We start from the raw sequence: 20376 nt of genomic DNA on the forward strand, positions 1-20376 counted from the left end.
AACCTATCGGAGAATTATACAATAGAAAGCAGTCACAAAACTAGTAGCTTTCTCTTTGTCCTTGACATCTAAGATGCAATTGCAAACTCAACATATTCTACCGAGAGATACTTTGTCTAACCTATCGGAGAATTATACAATAGAAAGCAGTCACAAAACTTGTAGCTTTCTCTTTGTCCTTGACATCTAAGATGCAATTGCAAACTCAACATATTCTACCGAGAGATACTTTGTCTATCCTATCGGAGAATTAAACAATAGAAAACAGTCACAAAACTAGTAGCTTTCTCTTTGTTCTTGACTTCTAAGATGCAATTGCAAACTCAACATATTCTACCGAGAGATACTTTGTCTAACCTATCGGAGAATTATACAATAGAAAGCAGTCGCAAAACTAGTAGCTTTCTCTTTGTCCTTGATATCTAAGATACAATTGCAAACTCAACATATTCTACCGAAAGATACTTTGTCTAACCTATCGGAGAATTATACAATAAAAAGAAGTCACAAAACTAGTAACTTTCTCTTTGTCCTTGACATCTAAGATGCAATTGCAAACTCAACATATTCTACCGAGAGATACTTTGTCTAACCTATCGGAGAATTATACAATAGAAAGCAGTCACAAAACTAGTAGCATTCTCTTTGTCCTTGACATCTAAGATGCAATTGCAAACTCAACATATTCTACCGAGAGATACTTTGTCTAACCTATCGGAGAATTATACAATAGAAAGCAGTCACAAAACTAGTAGCTTTCTCTTTGTCCTTGACATCTAAGATGCAATTGCAAACTCAACATATTCTACCGAGAGATACTTTGTCTATCCTATCGGAGAATTATACAATAGAAAACAGTCACAAAACTAGTAGCTTTCTCTTTGTTCTTGACATCTAAGATGCAATTGCAAACTCAACATATTCTACCGAGAGATACTTTGTCTAACCTATCGGAGAATTATACAATAGAAAGCAGTCGCAAAACTAGTAGCTTTCTCTTTGTCCTTGATATCTAAGATACAATTGCAAACTCAACATATTCTACCGAGAGATGCTTTGTCTAACATATCAGAGAATTATACAAATCGAAAGCAGTCACAAAACTAGTAGCTTTTTCTTTGTCCTTGACATCTAAGATGCAATTGCAAACTTAACATATTCTACCGAGAGATACTTTGTCTAACCTATCGGAGAATTATACAATAGAAAACAGTCACAAAACTAGTAGCTTTCTCTTTGTCCTTGACATCTAAGATGCAATTGCAAACTTATCATATTCTACCGAGAGATACTTTGTCTAACCTATCGGAGAATTATACAATAGAAAGTAGTCACAAAACTAGTAGCTTTCTCTTTGTCCTTGACATCTAAGATGCAATTGCAAACTCAACATATTCTATCGAGAGATGCTTTGTCTAACCTATCGGAGAATTATACAATAGAAAGCAGTCACAAAACTAGTAGCTTTCTCTTTGTCCTTGACATCTAAGATGCAATTGCAAACTCAACATATTCTACCGAGAGATACTTTGTCTAACCGATCGGAGAATTATACAATAGAAAACAGTCACAAAACTAGTAGCTTTCTCTTTGTCCTTGACATCTAAGATGCAATTGCAAACTCAACATATTCTATCGAGAGATGCTTTATCTAACCTATCGGAGAATTATACAATAGAAAGCAGTCACAAAACTAGTAGATTTCTCTTTGTCCTTGACATCTAAGATGCAATTGCAAACTCAACATTTTCTACCGAGAGATACTTTGTCTAACCTATCGGAAAATTATACAATAGAAAGCAGTCACAAAACTAGTAGCTTTCTCTTTGTCCTTGACATCCAAGATACAATTGCAAACTCAACATATTCTACCGAGAGATACTTTGTCTAACCTATCGGAGAATTATACAATAGAAAGCTGTCACAAAACTAGTAGCTTTCTCTTTGTCCTTGACATCTAAGATGCAATTGCAAACTTAACATATTCTACCGAGAGATGCTTTGTCTAACCTATCGGAGAATTATACAATAGAAAACAGTCACAAAACTAGTAGCTTTCTCTTTGTCCTTGACATCTAAGATGCAATTGCAAACTCAACACATTCTACCGAGAGATGCTTTGTCTAACATATCGGAGAATTATACAATAGAAAGCAGTCACAAAACTAGTAGCTTTCTTTTTGTCCTTGACATCTAAGATGCAATTGCAAACTTAACATATTCTACCGAGAGATACTTTGTCTAACCTATCGGAGAATTATACAATAGAAAACAGTTACAAAACTAGTAGCTTTCTCTTTGTCCTTGACATCTAAGATGCAATTGCAAACTCAACATTTTCTACCGAGAGATACTTTGTCTAACCTATCGGAGAATTATACAATAGAAAGCAGTCACAAAACTAGTAGCTTTCTCTTTGTCCTTTACATCCAAGATACAATTGCAAACTCAACATATTCTACCGAGAGATACTTTGTCTAACCTATCGGAGAATTATACAATAGAAAGCTGTCACAAAACTAGTAGCTTTCTCTTTGTCCTTGACATCTAAGATGCAATTGCAAACTTAACATATTCTACCGAGAGATACTTTGTCTAACCTATCGGAGAATTATACAATAGAAAACAGTCACAAAACTAGTAGCTTTCTCTTTATCCTTGACATCTAAGATGCAATTGCAAACTCAACACATTCTACCGAGAGATGCTTTGTCTAACATATCGGAGAATTATACAATAGAAAGCAGTCACAAAACTAGTAGCTTTCTCTTTGTCCTTGACATCTAAGATGCAATTGCAAACTTAACATATTCTACCGAGAGATACTTTGTCTAACCTATCGGAGAATTATACAATAGAAAACAGTTACAAAACTAGTAGCTTTCTCTTTGTCCTTGACATCTAAGATGCAATTGCAAACTCAACATATTCTACCGAGAGATACTTTGTCTAACCTATCGGAGAATTATATAATAGAAAGCAGTCACAAAACTAGTAGCTTTCTCTTTGTCCTTGACATCTAAGATGCAATTGCAAACTCAACATATTCTACCGAGAGATGCTTTGTCTAACATATCGGAGAATTATACAATAGAAAGCAGTCACAAAACTAGTAGCTTTCTCTTTGTCCTTGACATCTAAGATGCAATTGTAAACTCAACATATTCTACCGAGAGATACTTTGTCTACCCTATCGGAGAATTATACAATAGAAAACAGTCACAAAACTAGTAGCTTTCTCTTTGTTCTTGACATCTAAGATGCAATTGCAAACTCAACATATTCTATCGATAGATGCTTTGTCTAACCTATCGGAGAATTATACAATAGAAAACAGTCACAAAACTAGTAGCTTTCTCTTTGTTCTTGACATCTAAGATGCAATTGCAAACTCAACATATTCTATCGAGAGATGCTTTGTCTAACCTATCGGAGAATTATACAATAGAAAACAGTCACAAAACTAGTAGCTTTCTCTTTGTTCTTGACATCTAAGGTGTAATTGCTAACTCAACATATTCTACCGGGAGATACTTTGTCTAACCAATCGGAGAATTATACAATAGAAAACAGTCACAAAACTAGTAGCTTTCTCTTTGTCCTTGACATCTAAGATGCAATTGCAAACTCAACATATTCTACCGAAAGATACTTTGTCTAACCTATCGGAGAATTATACAATAGAAAGAAGTCACAAAACTAGTGACTTTCTCTTTGTCCTTGACATCTAAGATGCAATTGCAAACTCAACATATTCTACCGAGAGATACTTTGTCTAACCTATCGGAGAATTATACAATAGAAAGCAGTCACAAAACTAGTAGCTTTCTCTTTGTCCTTGACATCTAAGATGCAATTGCAAACTCAACATATTCTACCGAGAGATACTTTGTCTAACCTATCGGAGAATTATACAATAGAAAGCAGTCACAAAACTAGTAGCTTTCTCTTTGTCCTTGACATCTAAGATGCAATTGCAAACTCAACATATTCTACCGAGAGATACTTTGTCTATCCTATCGGAGAATTAAACAATAGAAAACAGTCACAAAACTAGTAGCTTTCTCTTTGTTCTTGACTTCTAAGATGCAATTGCAAACTCAACATATTCTACCGAGAGATACTTTGTCTAACCTATCGGAGAATTATACAATAGAAAGCAGTCGCAAAACTAGTAGCTTTCTCTTTGTCCTTGATATCTAAGATACAATTGCAAACTCAACATATTCTACCGAAAGATACTTTGTCTAACCTATCGGAGAATTATACAATAAAAAGAAGTCACAAAACTAGTAACTTTCTCTTTGTCCTTGACATCTAAGATGCAATTGCAAACTCAACATATTCTACCGAGAGATACTTTGTCTAACCTATCGGAGAATTATACAATAGAAAGCAGTCACAAAACTAGTAGCATTCTCTTTGTCCTTGACATCTAAGATGCAATTGCAAACTCAACATATTCTACCGAAAGATACTTTGTCTAACCTATCGGAGAATTATACAATAGAAAGAAGTCACAAAACTAGTGACTTTCTCTTTGTCCTTGACATCTAAGATGCAATTGCAAACTCAACATATTCTACCGAGAGATACTTTGTCTAACCTATCGGAGAATTATACAATAGAAAGCAGTCACAAAACTAGTAGCTTTCTCTTTGTCCTTGACATCTAAGATGCAATTGCAAACTCAACATATTCTACCGAGAGATACTTTGTCTAACCTATCGGAGAATTATACAATAGAAAGCAGTCACAAAACTAGTAGCTTTCTCTTTGTCCTTGACATCTAAGATGCAATTGCAAACTCAACATATTCTACCGAGAGATACTTTGTCTATCCTATCGGAGAATTAAACAATAGAAAACAGTCACAAAACTAGTAGCTTTCTCTTTGTTCTTGACTTCTAAGATGCAATTGCAAACTCAACATATTCTACCGAGAGATACTTTGTCTAACCTATCGGAGAATTATACAATAGAAAGCAGTCGCAAAACTAGTAGCTTTCTCTTTGTCCTTGATATCTAAGATACAATTGCAAACTCAACATATTCTACCGAAAGATACTTTGTCTAACCTATCGGAGAATTATACAATAAAAAGAAGTCACAAAACTAGTAACTTTCTCTTTGTCCTTGACATCTAAGATGCAATTGCAAACTCAACATATTCTACCGAGAGATACTTTGTCTAACCTATCGGAGAATTATACAATAGAAAGCAGTCACAAAACTAGTAGCATTCTCTTTGTCCTTGACATCTAAGATGCAATTGCAAACTCAACATATTCTACCGAGAGATACTTTGTCTAACCTATCGGAGAATTATACAATAGAAAGCAGTCACAAAACTAGTAGCTTTCTCTTTGTCCTTGACATCTAAGATGCAATTGCAAACTCAACATATTCTACCGAGAGATACTTTGTCTATCCTATCGGAGAATTATACAATAGAAAACAGTCACAAAACTAGTAGCTTTCTCTTTGTTCTTGACATCTAAGATGCAATTGCAAACTCAACATATTCTACCGAGAGATACTTTGTCTAACCTATCGGAGAATTATACAATAGAAAGCAGTCGCAAAACTAGTAGCTTTCTCTTTGTCCTTGATATCTAAGATACAATTGCAAACTCAACATATTCTACCGAGAGATGCTTTGTCTAACATATCAGAGAATTATACAAATCGAAAGCAGTCACAAAACTAGTAGCTTTTTCTTTGTCCTTGACATCTAAGATGCAATTGCAAACTTAACATATTCTACCGAGAGATACTTTGTCTAACCTATCGGAGAATTATACAATAGAAAACAGTCACAAAACTAGTAGCTTTCTCTTTGTCCTTGACATCTAAGATGCAATTGCAAACTTATCATATTCTACCGAGAGATACTTTGTCTAACCTATCGGAGAATTATACAATAGAAAGTAGTCACAAAACTAGTAGCTTTCTCTTTGTCCTTGACATCTAAGATGCAATTGCAAACTCAACATATTCTATCGAGAGATGCTTTGTCTAACCTATCGGAGAATTATACAATAGAAAGCAGTCACAAAACTAGTAGCTTTCTCTTTGTCCTTGACATCTAAGATGCAATTGCAAACTCAACATATTCTACCGAGAGATACTTTGTCTAACCTATCGGAGAATTATACAATAGAAAACAGTCACAAAACTAGTAGCTTTCTCTTTGTCCTTAACATCTAAGATGCAATTGCAAACTCAACATATTCTATCGAGAGATGCTTTGTCTAACCTATCGGAGAATTATACAATAGAAAGCAGTCACAAAACTAGTAGATTTCTCTTTGTCCTTGACATCTAAGATGCAATTGCAAACTCAACATTTTCTACCGAGAGATACTTTGTCTAACCTATCGGAGAATTATACAATAGAAAGCAGTCACAAAACTAGTAGCTTTCTCTTTGTCCTTGACATCCAAGATACAATTGCAAACTCAACATATTCTACCGAGAGATACTTTGTCTAACCTATCGGAGAATTATACAATAGAAAGCTGTCACAAAACTAGTAGCTTTCTCTTTGTCCTTGACATCTAAGATGCAATTGCAAACTTAACATATTCTACCGAGAGATGCTTTGTCTAACCTATCGGAGAATTATACAATAGAAAACAGTCACAAAACTAGTAGCTTTCTCTTTGTCCTTGACATCTAAGATGCAATTGCAAACTCATAACATTCTACCGAGAGATGCTTTGTCTAACATATCGGAGAATTATACAATAGAAAGCAGTCACAAAACTAGTAGCTTTCTTTTTGTCCTTGACATCTAAGATGCAATTGCAAACTTAACATATTCTACCGAGAGATACTTTGTCTAACCTATCGGAGAATTATACAATAGAAAACAGTTACAAAACTAGTAGCTTTCTCTTTGTCCTTGACATCTAAGATGCAATTGCAAACTCAACATTTTCTACCGAGAGATACTTTGTCTAACCTATCGGAGAATTATACAATAGAAAGCAGTCACAAAACTAGTAGCTTTCTCTTTGTCCTTTACATCCAAGATACAATTGCAAACTCAACATATTCTACCGAGAGATACTTTGTCTAACCTATCGGAGAATTATACAATAGAAAGCTGTCACAAAACTAGTAGCTTTCTCTTTGTCCTTGACATCTAAGATGCAATTGCAAACTTAACATATTCTACCGAGAGATACTTTGTCTAACCTATCGGAGAATTATACAATAGAAAACAGTCACAAAACTAGTAGCTTTCTCTTTATCCTTGACATCTAAGATGCAATTGCAAACTCAACACATTCTACCGAGAGATGCTTTGTCTAACATATCGGAGAATTATACAATAGAAAGCAGTCACAAAACTAGTAGCTTTCTCTTTGTCCTTGACATCTAAGATGCAATTGCAAACTTAACATATTCTACCGAGAGATACTTTGTCTAACCTATCGGAGAATTATACAATAGAAAACAGTTACAAAACTAGTAGCTTTCTCTTTGTCCTTGACATCTAAGATGCAATTGCAAACTCAACATATTCTACCGAGAGATACTTTGTCTAACCTATCGGAGAATTATACAATAGAAAGTAGTCACAAAATTAGTAGCTTTCTCTTTGTCCTTGACATCTAAGATACAATTGCAAACTCAACATATTCTACCGAGAGATATTTTGTCTAACCTATCGGAGAATTATACAATAGAAAGCAGTCATAAAACTAGTAGCTTTCTCTTTGTCCTTGACATCTAAGATGCTATTGCAAACTCAACATATTCTACCGAGAGATGCTTTGTCTAACCTATCGGTGAATTATACAATAGAAAGAAGTCACAAAACTAATAGCTTTCTCTTTGTCCTTGTCATCTAAGATGCAATTGCAAACTCAACATATTCTACCGAAAGATACTTTGTCTATCCTATCGGAGAATTATACAATAGAAAGCAGTCACAAAACTAGTAGCTTTCTCTTTGTCCTTGACATCTAAGATGTAATTGCAAACTCAACATATTCTACCGAGAGATAATTTGTCTAACCTATCAGAGAATTATACAATAGAAAGAAGTCATAAAACTAGTAGCTTTCTCTTTGTCCTTGACATCTAAGATGCAATTGTAAACTCAACATATTCTACCGAGAGATACTTTGTCTAACCTATCGGAGAATTATACAATAGAAAATAGTCACAAAACTAGTAGCTTTCTCTTTGTCCTTGACATCTACGATGCAATTGCAAACTCAACATATTCTACCGAGAGATACTTTGTCTAACCTATCGGAGAATTATACAATAGAAAGCAGTCACAAAACTAGTAGCTTTCTCTTTGTCCTTGACATCTAAGATGCAATTGCGAACTCAACATATTCAACCCCTTCAATAGTGCCAAAAGGAATCTTTGTCTGATTGATGAGAGGAGGGAAGAAAGAGAGAACCAGCAACAACCTTTCTGCCGAGAGTGATTTATTCTTGCTCGTCACATGAGAATTTTTGAGTGATCGCTCAAGAACTTTTTATTTTAGTTTTCTATTTTAGGTATTTTAAATTCACAACAAGAGTAGAATAATTTTTCTTTTTAAATTATGTTTATTACAGTAAAATGCACTACTCTGCTGACAAAACTTTCATCTAATAGTTAGTATTGAGTCGACGGATTGTCAAACCCAAACCTAATACGGATCAGTGTATGTGTGACACACCCAACCCAACATGATACTCATAACTAATGTATTCTTTTATACTTAATGTACTATTATTGGATAAAGGATGAAATACACCTAATGCAACATTCGAAGACAATATGTCTCTTGCACTCGATGTTCCCTTACCAAGCATAGCATGTTATGCGCTCGATGAGGCCTTCACAATGAACACATTTACTAATGCTCTGTCATAACTAAGAAAAATGTGTGGTGTGTCTGACGTAGAACTTGTGGCCAATGCATCTCCACACATTCGATGAATTCTCACTGGGCAAACAACATGACATGCATTTACCAAGCAAAAAGTATGATGCACTTGCAAGATGATAGTATCAATTAATTCTTCTCCTCCACACTCAACATATCTTAAGCAAGCATAAGTATCAATTATGCATTTGCAAGACGATAGTATACCAGAAATCATTATTTTTTTTAGTACTAATTAATCAGCACAAGTAGTATCCCACGGTAGAAATCAAACATTCATTGTATTGGTTGTTAAAGTAAATTATTTTTCTTGCATTTCTATAATGTGATATTATTATGTGCATCAAAATTAAAAGTATGATTAAACGAACTTATAATTATATTAAATAAAATCAACTTCCCATAAACATCACTCAAGTCGTTGTAGTATAGTGGTGAGTATTCCCGCCTGTCACGCGGGTGACCCGGGTTCGATCCCCTGCAACGGCGTCATCAGAGCTTTCTTGATCTTCATGGTGGCTACATATTTTTGATCTCATGGTGACCTGTAGAGCAGTAGGTAGGTTCACCTCGATCCATCGTCCACAAACGACCTTCGCAAGAGCTCATCGATTTCACCACCTTTTTTATTCCGACCACCTGCCCCAGCCTCTTCAGCAATGCGTCATGGAGAGAAAGAAGGTAATGAATGGGGGTCGAGGATCGAAACAGCTTTCCTCGTTCTACTACTTCCAAGTGCAGCTGGGATTATTAAAGTCACCGAGAGAAGGTAACCAACTCATCACACAGAAAACAACACAAGTTTTATGGCCATACTTTTCGAGTCAAGACATGCCATGCCGATGAAGACACTGTCAGCAGCCTTATCTTCTTTCTTTCACTGCAGGTCTTCGAGAGGAAGTCATCTCGTAACGCGGGCTTGCGTCGATAGGTTTGGATGATAGTTAAGTTTGATGACTTGACCCTACCGATTCCAATGGAATTTACATGCCTATGCATCATGTTCGACGATTTGAGCAGATACAAATGAAAGAAAAATCTTTGATATCGATCGATGGCCGGCTCGGGATGGAGATTCCGTCCACTGGTTGAACGACCTGTTCACAGCCACGAATGACTTTGGCAATTGCTCTGATCTTTCCTCCTGTCAGAATGCACGCGTCATATTTGTCGGTCAACGCATGTTCGAAGTCAAGTGTACGTTTTCTGGCTTGAAAAAAAATCAACAGGAAAGACATTGATTCGTGTGGCCAAGAGAACTCACTAAAACAAATAAACAACGATCGGACTCCGTAAGAGTCACGCAGTTGCAAAAAACCGATAATACTATGGACGATAAAGAAAGACGACTATTCTTTGGCCTTTCATTGTGCACAGCCATATCCTTCAGATGCAGTCGGATATGGTTTTTGAAACATTTCATGGGCAACGGGTGGATTAATATAAAGCAAGCGGCATCCTAAAGGCAGTGGATACATCATCTGGCTATAGTGCAGGTCCTCCGTTGCTCGAGCAGAACCTTTTTGGAAGAACCACGAAAGGTACCTTCTCAGAAACCCATGATATCTTTCTTTCCACTTCTTGATGTTCCCAGTTAAGCTCAACACATTTCTTAATGTGTAGTAATTGTTGTTGGTTGAAGATTATATAACATGTTAGAATTATGATCTCTGTGGATACGTGAGAAAAGCTTATGCCGATAGTTAGATGAGGCGATGAAGCAGCAGTACGTGATCTAAATACTCCTGCACAGACTTGTCGACGCAGAAGTTAGACCTGTAATCAATTAGAAGGTTTAGGATAAGTAATTAAGATATTCCTAAGACAACCTATCATAAATAAATAATTTTTTTTTCTATTATTCGATAACCATAATCAAGATCCAATCAAATCTATAATATATCTTATCCAATTATAAGTCACATAATGATCTATGTAATTTATCTTATCAAATTTTAAAAATTAAAAAAAATTATCTAATCAAATTTTAAAAATTAAAAAATTATACATGAACATTAATTTTAAAATAAGTTAATAAGTTCAATACTTCATTAACACTATTAGTTTTTCTAATATAATCCATAATGATCTATGTAATTTGTCTTATCAAGACAATTCTATTATCATATTTAGTTACAATATATATATATATATATATATATATATATATATATATATATATATATATACATAAATATAAATAGGATAGTATAAATAAATAAATTTAATTAACTAATAAAAAAATTCAAGAATGATATCTACTTAAATACTTATTTAATGTAGATTACTCATCTAAATCCATATTGAAAAATTTTATTTTTATATCTAACTCAAGATTATAGTAGGCTATTGATGTCATAACAATTCTCATCGAGTCTCATTTAAAAACTAGAGAAATAGGTTCAGTATAATCGATCTCTTCTTTAAAAAAAAATCTTTAACCACAAGTTTGATTTTATATCATTCGATATTATTATTTGAGTTACATTTTATCTTAAAAACCTATTTGTAATTGATTCTTTTGTAATTGTTAGAAAATTCAATGAGTTACCAAATATTATTTTGGTTTATCAATTTCAACTCTTCTTGGCATCGTATTACTTTTTATAATCATTACTTTTTATGACATAAAAATGATAAGGGATCTATTTTGATTCCTATGTTATAATCTAGTCCTTGTAGATATACTATATAATCATCGAAAATAACATATCTTCTTTTCCTTTGAGATCTTCTCAAAACTATCGGTTATGATTATTTTATAAGAGTATAAGCTGCAACATCAATATCAAATGGGAGTTTATTAGCATTGTTTTATTATTCACTCTCATTAATTTGTTAAGTGATTTAAGGAACAACAACCTTTCGAATAAGAAATGATGAGCATCAACATATATCTCCTCTATATCAAATTAACCTTTTGAGATTTTTTAACTCTCACTATTTTGATATTTTCTTAGAATCTTACATTATTATATTATACTATCCTCATACTATAATTAGGTGTAAAATCCATATCTCTTGGAATTATTTGGATAATCAATAAGATACTAGAAATAGTTCTTGGATCTTTTTTTTTTTGCGTAGATTAAAGACTCTTATCACTCAAATATATAGATATCTTAAACTGAGTTTCTTATAAATTTATAACTCAAACTGACTTTACTAAAAACCTTATTCAATATATATATAGCTGCCCTAAGTACTTCACTCCACGTGAACTCATATATATAGAAATAACTCATTATACTCTTAATTATGTTTATAAGAGTATGCTTTTATTTTTTAACAATACTATTCTATTGTGGCACACTTAATAAGAAATACTAAGCACAAATACCTTATTTTTTTAGGAATCTAACAAAAGGAATAGGATTCCAACCTAACTTATCATTTCTATCATAAAATTCACTATCCCTATTAGATATGATAATTTTAATTTTTCTATCTAATTATCTCTTGACTTCATTTATGTATACTTCAAAAGTATCAACAATATGAGACCTTTTATGTATTAGATATGCATAACCATATCTTGATAAGTCATATATAAATGTGATAATATATCTCTCTTTATTATAAATAATCTCAAGGTGTTTTTTACTATTGTGTTTTTTATATATACTTAATTTATTTTCCTTTAATGCAATCTTTATAAACATTAAAATCAAAATTAGTAAATTCTAAATCTTTCAATATTTTTTTGAAGGTATACCCAAAATGTTATGCTATAAGATAGAAGATATTTCATTATTGAAATTACGTTTTGATTTAATATTTAATTATATTTTAGTAAACTTAATATTCAAATTAATTTATGCAAACTATATACATAGCTATTTTTATTGAATCATAAAATATACTATATTTACTATTAATAAAAGAAAGATAATATATTAACTCATCAATTCTAGATCGAAAAACTAAAATTTTAAAAAAGTAAAAACATAGCATGTGTTTGCAATATCTATTAGATGACCCATCTTTAGACATAATTGATAAGCTTATATTATAGTTACACTCTGAGATGATTCCCCATAATGATGAATCTTTTATATTTATTTAAATTTTAGATTATAATAAATCATTACATATTATTAGTAACATAAGTTAAAGCATCAAAATAAATCCACCAAATATTAGAAGGAATCTCTATAATGTTTGATTCAAAACATACAAAAGTTAAATTTATATTTTTCTTTTCAAACCAATTCTTACATTTAATGTGTTCCTTTTTCATATGTCTTTTCTTATCAAAAAAATTACTTTATTATAAGGTTTTCTTTTTATTAGTCTACTTAATATTTTTAGACCTGATAAATTTATTTGGTAGATGATGTTTCCATTTTTTTTTTATTACTAACTACTTGAGTAGTAGTCAAAACATTGTGAGATCTTTCATACCTTAACCTTAATTCTTCTTAAACACACATACTAGTCAACTTGTTCAAGTCCTATTTATCCTTACTTATATCATAGTGAATTTTGAATAGGTCAAACTGAGAAGAGAGAGAATTAAGAATAAATTACATGAGGAAATACTCATTCACATATATGCATAATGCTTTTAAGTTTCGTAGCCTTGTTAGCCATATTAAGGATATGATCTTGAATCCCTCAAATGCCATCATACTAAGTCATAGTTAGTTCTTTTACTAATGTGTCCATTAATAAATTATCAATAAATTTAAACCTATTTTTAATAACTCTCAAATATTCTAATGTGCGCGATGATGAAGTCTTAATATTATTTATAATTGTCATTCTTATAAGCATTAGACTAAGTTTATTAGATCTTTCTTAAGAGTTTATTTTAATAACTTATTTTATAATGCTTTATCAATCAAGTCTATGGATCTTTCAATAAGCAATGTTAGGTAAAAATTTAATATACCCAATGTGAACCACATATTTTTTAACTACTTTAAATAATTTGAACAAAAAAGTATAGAGATATTAAAAGTATAAGAATGCATGGAAGAAAATATTACTATGAAATATAAAATAATATTAATGCTTTGAGTTTCCAAAATATAATTAACTATTAATATCATCCATATTTCACCTTATGATGAAATATTAATATATCTGATGTTCACTTAAAAAATTATTTATGGATGACTAATATTATCATTGTGGAATAATATTGTTATCTTTGGTTATACAACTCTAAATTATAAGGATATCTAAAATAATATTATCCTATCCCATCATATAATTATCTAAATATCTTAATTATGTGCATCATTATAAATTTTTTAATGTCATTTATGACTAATTTTTTAATATAACTTTATGAGTCATTAGTTTAAGTTATTTTGACAACTATTAGATCAATATAATAATATAAAATATAGTTTAAAGTGACCTATAAATGACAGCATTTATTGTAATTCATAATCCATAAACTCATTATCCTAGGTCATCATGATAGTCACTAGTGAAAGAAAACTTAGAGATATAAAATATAAATAATATTCACTAATTTTTTTTTATTAATATAATTTATATAATAAGATAATAATAGTAATAATAATAAAAAGATAATAATTTTAATAATTATCAAATATTAATTAATAGAAAAAAATCTCATATGATGATTATAATCATTATAAAATATAAATCATATATTTATGTAAAAAATATTATTTTATAATTTTAGTTCATGCTCAGGTATTTAATAACCACATAAATATCCAAAACAATAATCAAAATTTCTAAATAACATAAGCAATTAATTTAGACAATCATAAATCATATCATATGAATAATAATAAAATATTTATAATTTAATTTTCTATTTAATTTTGGTAAAATAATTTATCAAATTTTATGACATAATTTATGTTTTTATGGTTCAACAATAATGCCAAATCAAAAGGGCAAAATCATAAACAAAAGATATTAGTAAAACATAATTAATTTCATGTGGGTAAAATAAAAATTTTACAATTAAAAGCATAGGTTAGAAATAGTTGATTTTTAAAGGGCAAATATAATTTTTTAGGATATATATTGGAATTATCTATTTTTAAAGGGTAAAAATGTCATAAAGGGATATCAACTAAAATTAATATATTTCATAAGGGTAAAATTGATCTTTTGTAAGGTGGAAGCCCTAAAACCTTCATCCTTTCTCTAAATTGATATCGGACCATAACTTGCCCATGTTGTTGCCCAACTACGTGAGTCTTCATCAGTGGTGCATGTCACCATCGACAGATGTAAGGCCACTGAACATAATCACCACCCAATGACCATAACCTCCTCGAGTGTTGACAACATAGCATCATTGTTTGTCATCACCATCATTGTCCGCTAGATAGTTGTCATGCCAAAACCCATCGTCATAGGCCTTGTGGACTTTAGCAACACCATTAACCTTGGTCATAAGTAAGTATGCGACCAAGATCCACTATCGTGACGCATCGTCATGATCCTTCTTACTATGACTTGTCATTAGCACAATAGCCAAAGACCACCATTGATATGGAAAATGCAACTACACCGGTGTAGTTGTTGCCCACAACAAGGCCCGCTATACCTTTGTTGTGATGCACAACAACACTATCATTTGTGTAGCCTCCATATTGTGATAAGGACACCTCGTGGCCTTCCTCACTATTGGAAAATCTAGGGTGGCATCACATGCATAGCAGAAGAATAGAAAACAAAAAAGTCAGAATTTTTCGTAGAAAAGAAGGTTTCATCGTTGTACAAAAGTTGGTACATAAAAACCCGTGAAATAGAAAACTACACGTATAAAAAAGATGTATTACCTAGGAAGATCGTATATCCCTAAAAACTTATAGATATATAGGAGAGGATGAAGGAGGTCAACTATTCTCTTCTCTAGAGGTGATCTACATGGCATGGGCTACGAAGATGTACTTCAAATCGTTGCCCAAAATGTCTTCCTAACGCGTATCACACAATCTAGAAGAGGCTGTCCCTTCATGTTATCCACATGCTCCAAATAGGGACTACAGGTTGAGGTGGAGAAGGGGAGAGAAGAATAAGATGTAGCAGCCAAAAAGCCTAGCTTATGACCCTTTGGTTCCCTCCTATTTATAGAGGTCCCATGTCAATTTAACTATAATGGATCCTGCCATATTGGGTACTGGATTTCTATCCAACTATCTAAGCCTCTTAGATTAATGGGTATCTACCTAAAAATTCTATATTGACTCTTATTGAATCTCATCCGATCCAATAATTTAGGGGCTCATTGGATATCCAATAAGATAGGGGCTCTAGCGGATATCTCATATTCGAATATCTACTCGGTCACAACACCTACCATATGTGTGTGACCCTCTAGGCCTAATATCGAGCTGGTCGTAAGACATACCTATTATAACTCTTTTTGGTTCAGTGAATTATTATCTCCTTGATAATTCACTTAGGCTTATCAACTATGAATGTACTAGGCCACTACACCACAATCCCCAAACGATATAAGAGAATCCAATCTTTTAGACTTGTTTGTTCTCAGTTACCATGTATCTATAATCCCTCATCTATTTAATATCCCAAAGACTATATTCCAAGTATGGTGCTGTAAGGCCCATATAGTTTCTACTCGAGTCTCACTCTAATCGGATTCTCCCGAAGAACTCTGTCTCTCTCAATCTGAATGATTATAGCTAGCAATTTGTCTAAGCAAGAACACATAAGATATTTTTCTCATGACACCGAGAGTGGATGATTCTCTATCGACACTCAATAGCCCTTATAAGATTGGCTACCACTCTCAATAATAAGCTATGTTAGATCTGGAGCTTCTAGACTTATAAATCTGGTATCAAAGAGTGGATTACTCAAATAGGACATCATTGGTATCTCAAGGCTAAGGACTAGATACAGATGATGGAATTGCTGTATAACAATAAGGCATCATCAACCATCCAACATTCTATAAGTGATTCAATCAATGAACTTATTCTCCAATGGACACCTACACTGTATCCCTAGTATCCCACACGAGCAGCTATGAGACTAATTACCTCCATCCTATGGACGGATATATAGTACACTAGTCTTTGCAGTTATCTCGATGTCCCTATCGAGTAATCTATGATCGAAATTATTTAGGGTTTATATTTAAAAGTAAATCAGTCTCATTATCGTGATCTCATCATGATCCGATTCTTATTACATAGATTCATGGACATCACAATAAATACATATATAATAAGTAATATAAAATAATAAAATATCAAATAATATAATAAGTAAAAAGAATGTGTATCATATCATACGTATCAGATCATACGTATCATCACTCACATGATTGACTTGTATGGCACTTATAACTAACACTCACTAAACCCAATTGTCCTACAATGTTGATATCTACCGTTAATAACTTCAACCACCTATATCATAGTCACCACATATGGGCCAATGACCGCCACCACTACCTATGGCAAGATTGGTAGCCACGTAGGGATGGGTTGCCATTAACAATGACTCCACCACATGCAATAGGCCATCACACCTTAAGTCCAATGACCATAGTAGGTCATCGACCAATCATCGCACCTCCAACGACAACATGTCGTTTATGGCAATGCCGACAGGTATATTTGTTATGAACATAAATCATCCACGACAGGGCTAGCAACCGTAAAAGGTAGTTGTCATCCACATTGTTGTCATCGACAACAAGTTGTTGACAACATATTGTAGATCAAAATTGGACAACATAATTTTGCAAGCAAAGATGCTTATAAATATATCTAAATACAAAACATATATGATATATTTTTATGATATAATGTATTCGACTTCAAAATAATAGGCTTTGAGGCTAATTGTAAGCATAAAATCATAATTATACCATTATATGAAATAAATTTAATGTCAGAATATGAAATCAAATATTTATATATGAAACATTATGTGTACATGCCTTTCGATATCATTCAGAATATCTTTATTTGATTTATAGAACGTACTACCATATGTAGAATGCAACAATACCGATTTGCAAAGAGAATTAGAATCTCTTTCTCTAATTCTTATATATATTATCATATTGAGTCTTTACAATTAGAATCTATGATAAGTAATTAGGAAAGTTTTCATGTCATCTTTTAAGAAATCTATCATAAATAATTTTTTTATTAAATTTATATTATATCTTATCTAATTAAATAGAATCATATAATCTAACAAAAAAAAAATTATACTTTTTGGTGGATTAACTGTCAAAATTGTTGACTTGCTTCTCTCCCATTCTGATGAAAAACTTGCAGATTCCCTATATTTTAGCTTTTAGAACATCTGGTTTATGATGATAAGCTGTGTTGGCATCTTCTTCTCTAATGAGCAATGATCTCTGTGAATTTGTCAGCCATGATGCCGCACAGAGCGAGGGCTTTATGCCTTTTGTTCTGCTTCTCGACCATGATCGCCTGTACGAGCTCTCTGTCCTTCAACTTCTCCAGTTTCAATCAAGACACAATGTCGAAGATGACCGTTCAAGGCAACGTAGTCATCAACGACACCACCATACTACTTACCAAGGATGGAGCCAACATGGCTAGCGTCGGCAGAGTACTGTACAATGAAGCGCTGCTCCTGTGGGATTCCAAGACGGGAGAACTGACTGACTTCACCACCCAATTCGCCTTCCTCATCCAATCCCACGAGGAGAACTATGCCGACGGCCTCGCGTTCTTCCTCACGGCCAATTCTTCTTCTTCCGGTACGCCTGTCTATTCCGAAGGTGGCTACCTCGGCCTCTTCAGCAATAGCACCATCATAAATTCCACAATTAACGCCGTGGCCGTGGAGTTCGATACCTTCTCCAATGAATGGGATCCCAAACGCGAACATCTCGGCATCGACGTCAATTCGATCAAATCCTCTGCGACCGTGTTTTGGAACGCGAGTGTCAAAGTGGGCAGGCCGGCAAATGCACGGGTGAGTTACAACGCTAGCACCTATAACTTGAGTCTCTTCCTGACCTACGAGAGAACAAATCTGTTACCCAGCAGTAACTACAGCCTACACTATATTGTGGATCTGCGAAAAGTCCTACCGGAGAAGGTAGCAGTAGGCTTCTCGGCGGCCATAGGCAACTTCACCGAGACGCACAGCATTCTCTCGTGGTCTTTTAGCTCGAGTCTACAGCCAAAGAAGAAGAAACTGACGGCTGGACTTCTTGCCGGTTTGGTTGTCGTCGGAGTGGTCGTCTTGATGCTTGTGTCGATGGTCTTGCTGTGGTTGTATAAGAAGATGGAGAACCATAGTGGGACAGAAACAGATGCAGAGGACATGGACTATGATGAGACTATCGATCATGAGTTCGAAACCGAGAAAGGGCCAAAGAGGTTTCCTTACAGAGAGCTGGCCGCTGCAACACAGGACTTCTCCGAAGAGAGAAAGTTAGGGGAAGGAGGATCTGGGTTGGTCTACAAAGGTTACTTGAACCAACCGAAGCTTGATGTAGCCATCAAAAGGATCTCCAAGGGATCGAAACAGGGAAGAAAGGAGTACATCTCCGAGGTCAAGGCCATCAGCCGGCTGAGGCATCGGAACCTTGTGCAGCTGATCGGCTGGTGCCACAACCGCGGCGAGTTCTTGCTCGTCTATGAGTTCATGCCCAATGGAAGCCTCGACGCCTACCTCTACAGTACCAAGAAGCACCTCGAGTGGTCGGTGAGGTACAAGATTGTGTTGGGGTTGGCTTCCGCACTGTGTTACCTCCACGAGGAGTGGGAGCAGTGCGTGGTGCACCGCGACATCAAGACCAACAACATCATGTTGGATTCGGCATTGAATGCCAAGCTGGGAGATTTCGGCCTCGCCAGGCTAGTGGACCATGACAGTAACCTGCAGACGACGGATTTAGCAGGGACCAGGGGGTACATGTCTCCTGAATACTTCTACACCGGCAAGGCCAGCAAAGAGTCGGATGTCTACGGCTTCGGAATCGTGGCGTTGGAGATCGCGTGCGGGAGAAGGACGATCGAGCCAATGGAGCACCCGAACAAGGTGAGGCTAGCCGAGTGGGTGTGGGAGCTCTACGGAAGGCAAACCATCCTGAAAGCGGCGGACGAGAAGCTAAAAGGCCACTTCGACGAGAAGCAGATGGAGAGCTTGATGGTAGTCGGATTGTGGTGTGCTCATCCGGACTACAATCTGCGGCCATCGATCAAGCAGGCGATCAGCGCACTGAATTCGGAGACACCATTGCCTGTGCTTCCTGCAAGCCGGCCGGTGCTGACGTACAGCGTGCTTTCCATGGACGACGCGTCGATTACTACGGTATACAGTGTCAATGATTCACCTTCCGACCGTTGTACACATTCCTGCGAGCGAAGCTCGTCTCCAACTGGACTTTCGAAGTGAGATTGATGTGGAACAGGACCAACATCTGACATGAATGTGTGTATATTAAGTTATTTGGACTGGATTTTCGCCCATCATACAAGTTATCGACAATAAGATGTTGAAATCGATACTC

The 20376-nt window shown here is 34.3% G+C and overlaps 1 protein-coding gene across 1 annotated transcript; it reads left to right on the forward strand.

Annotated features, from left to right (window-relative positions):
• Positions 1-10243: 10243 nt before the first annotated feature.
• LOC135587846 (L-type lectin-domain containing receptor kinase IX.1-like) lies at positions 10244-20325 on the forward strand. The gene is made up of 2 exons (XM_065079657.1): positions 10244-10441; positions 18259-20325. The coding sequence occupies exon 2, from the start codon at positions 18261-18263 to the stop codon at positions 20259-20261; it is 2001 nt and encodes a 666-aa protein (XP_064935729.1). The 5' UTR covers positions 10244-10441; positions 18259-18260; the 3' UTR covers positions 20262-20325.
• Positions 20326-20376: the final 51 nt, after the last annotated feature.

This window comes from Musa acuminata, chromosome BXJ1-8, assembly GCF_036884655.1.
Source record: "Musa acuminata AAA Group cultivar baxijiao chromosome BXJ1-8, Cavendish_Baxijiao_AAA, whole genome shotgun sequence".
Classification (NCBI taxonomy): Eukaryota; Viridiplantae; Streptophyta; class Magnoliopsida; order Zingiberales; family Musaceae; genus Musa; species Musa acuminata.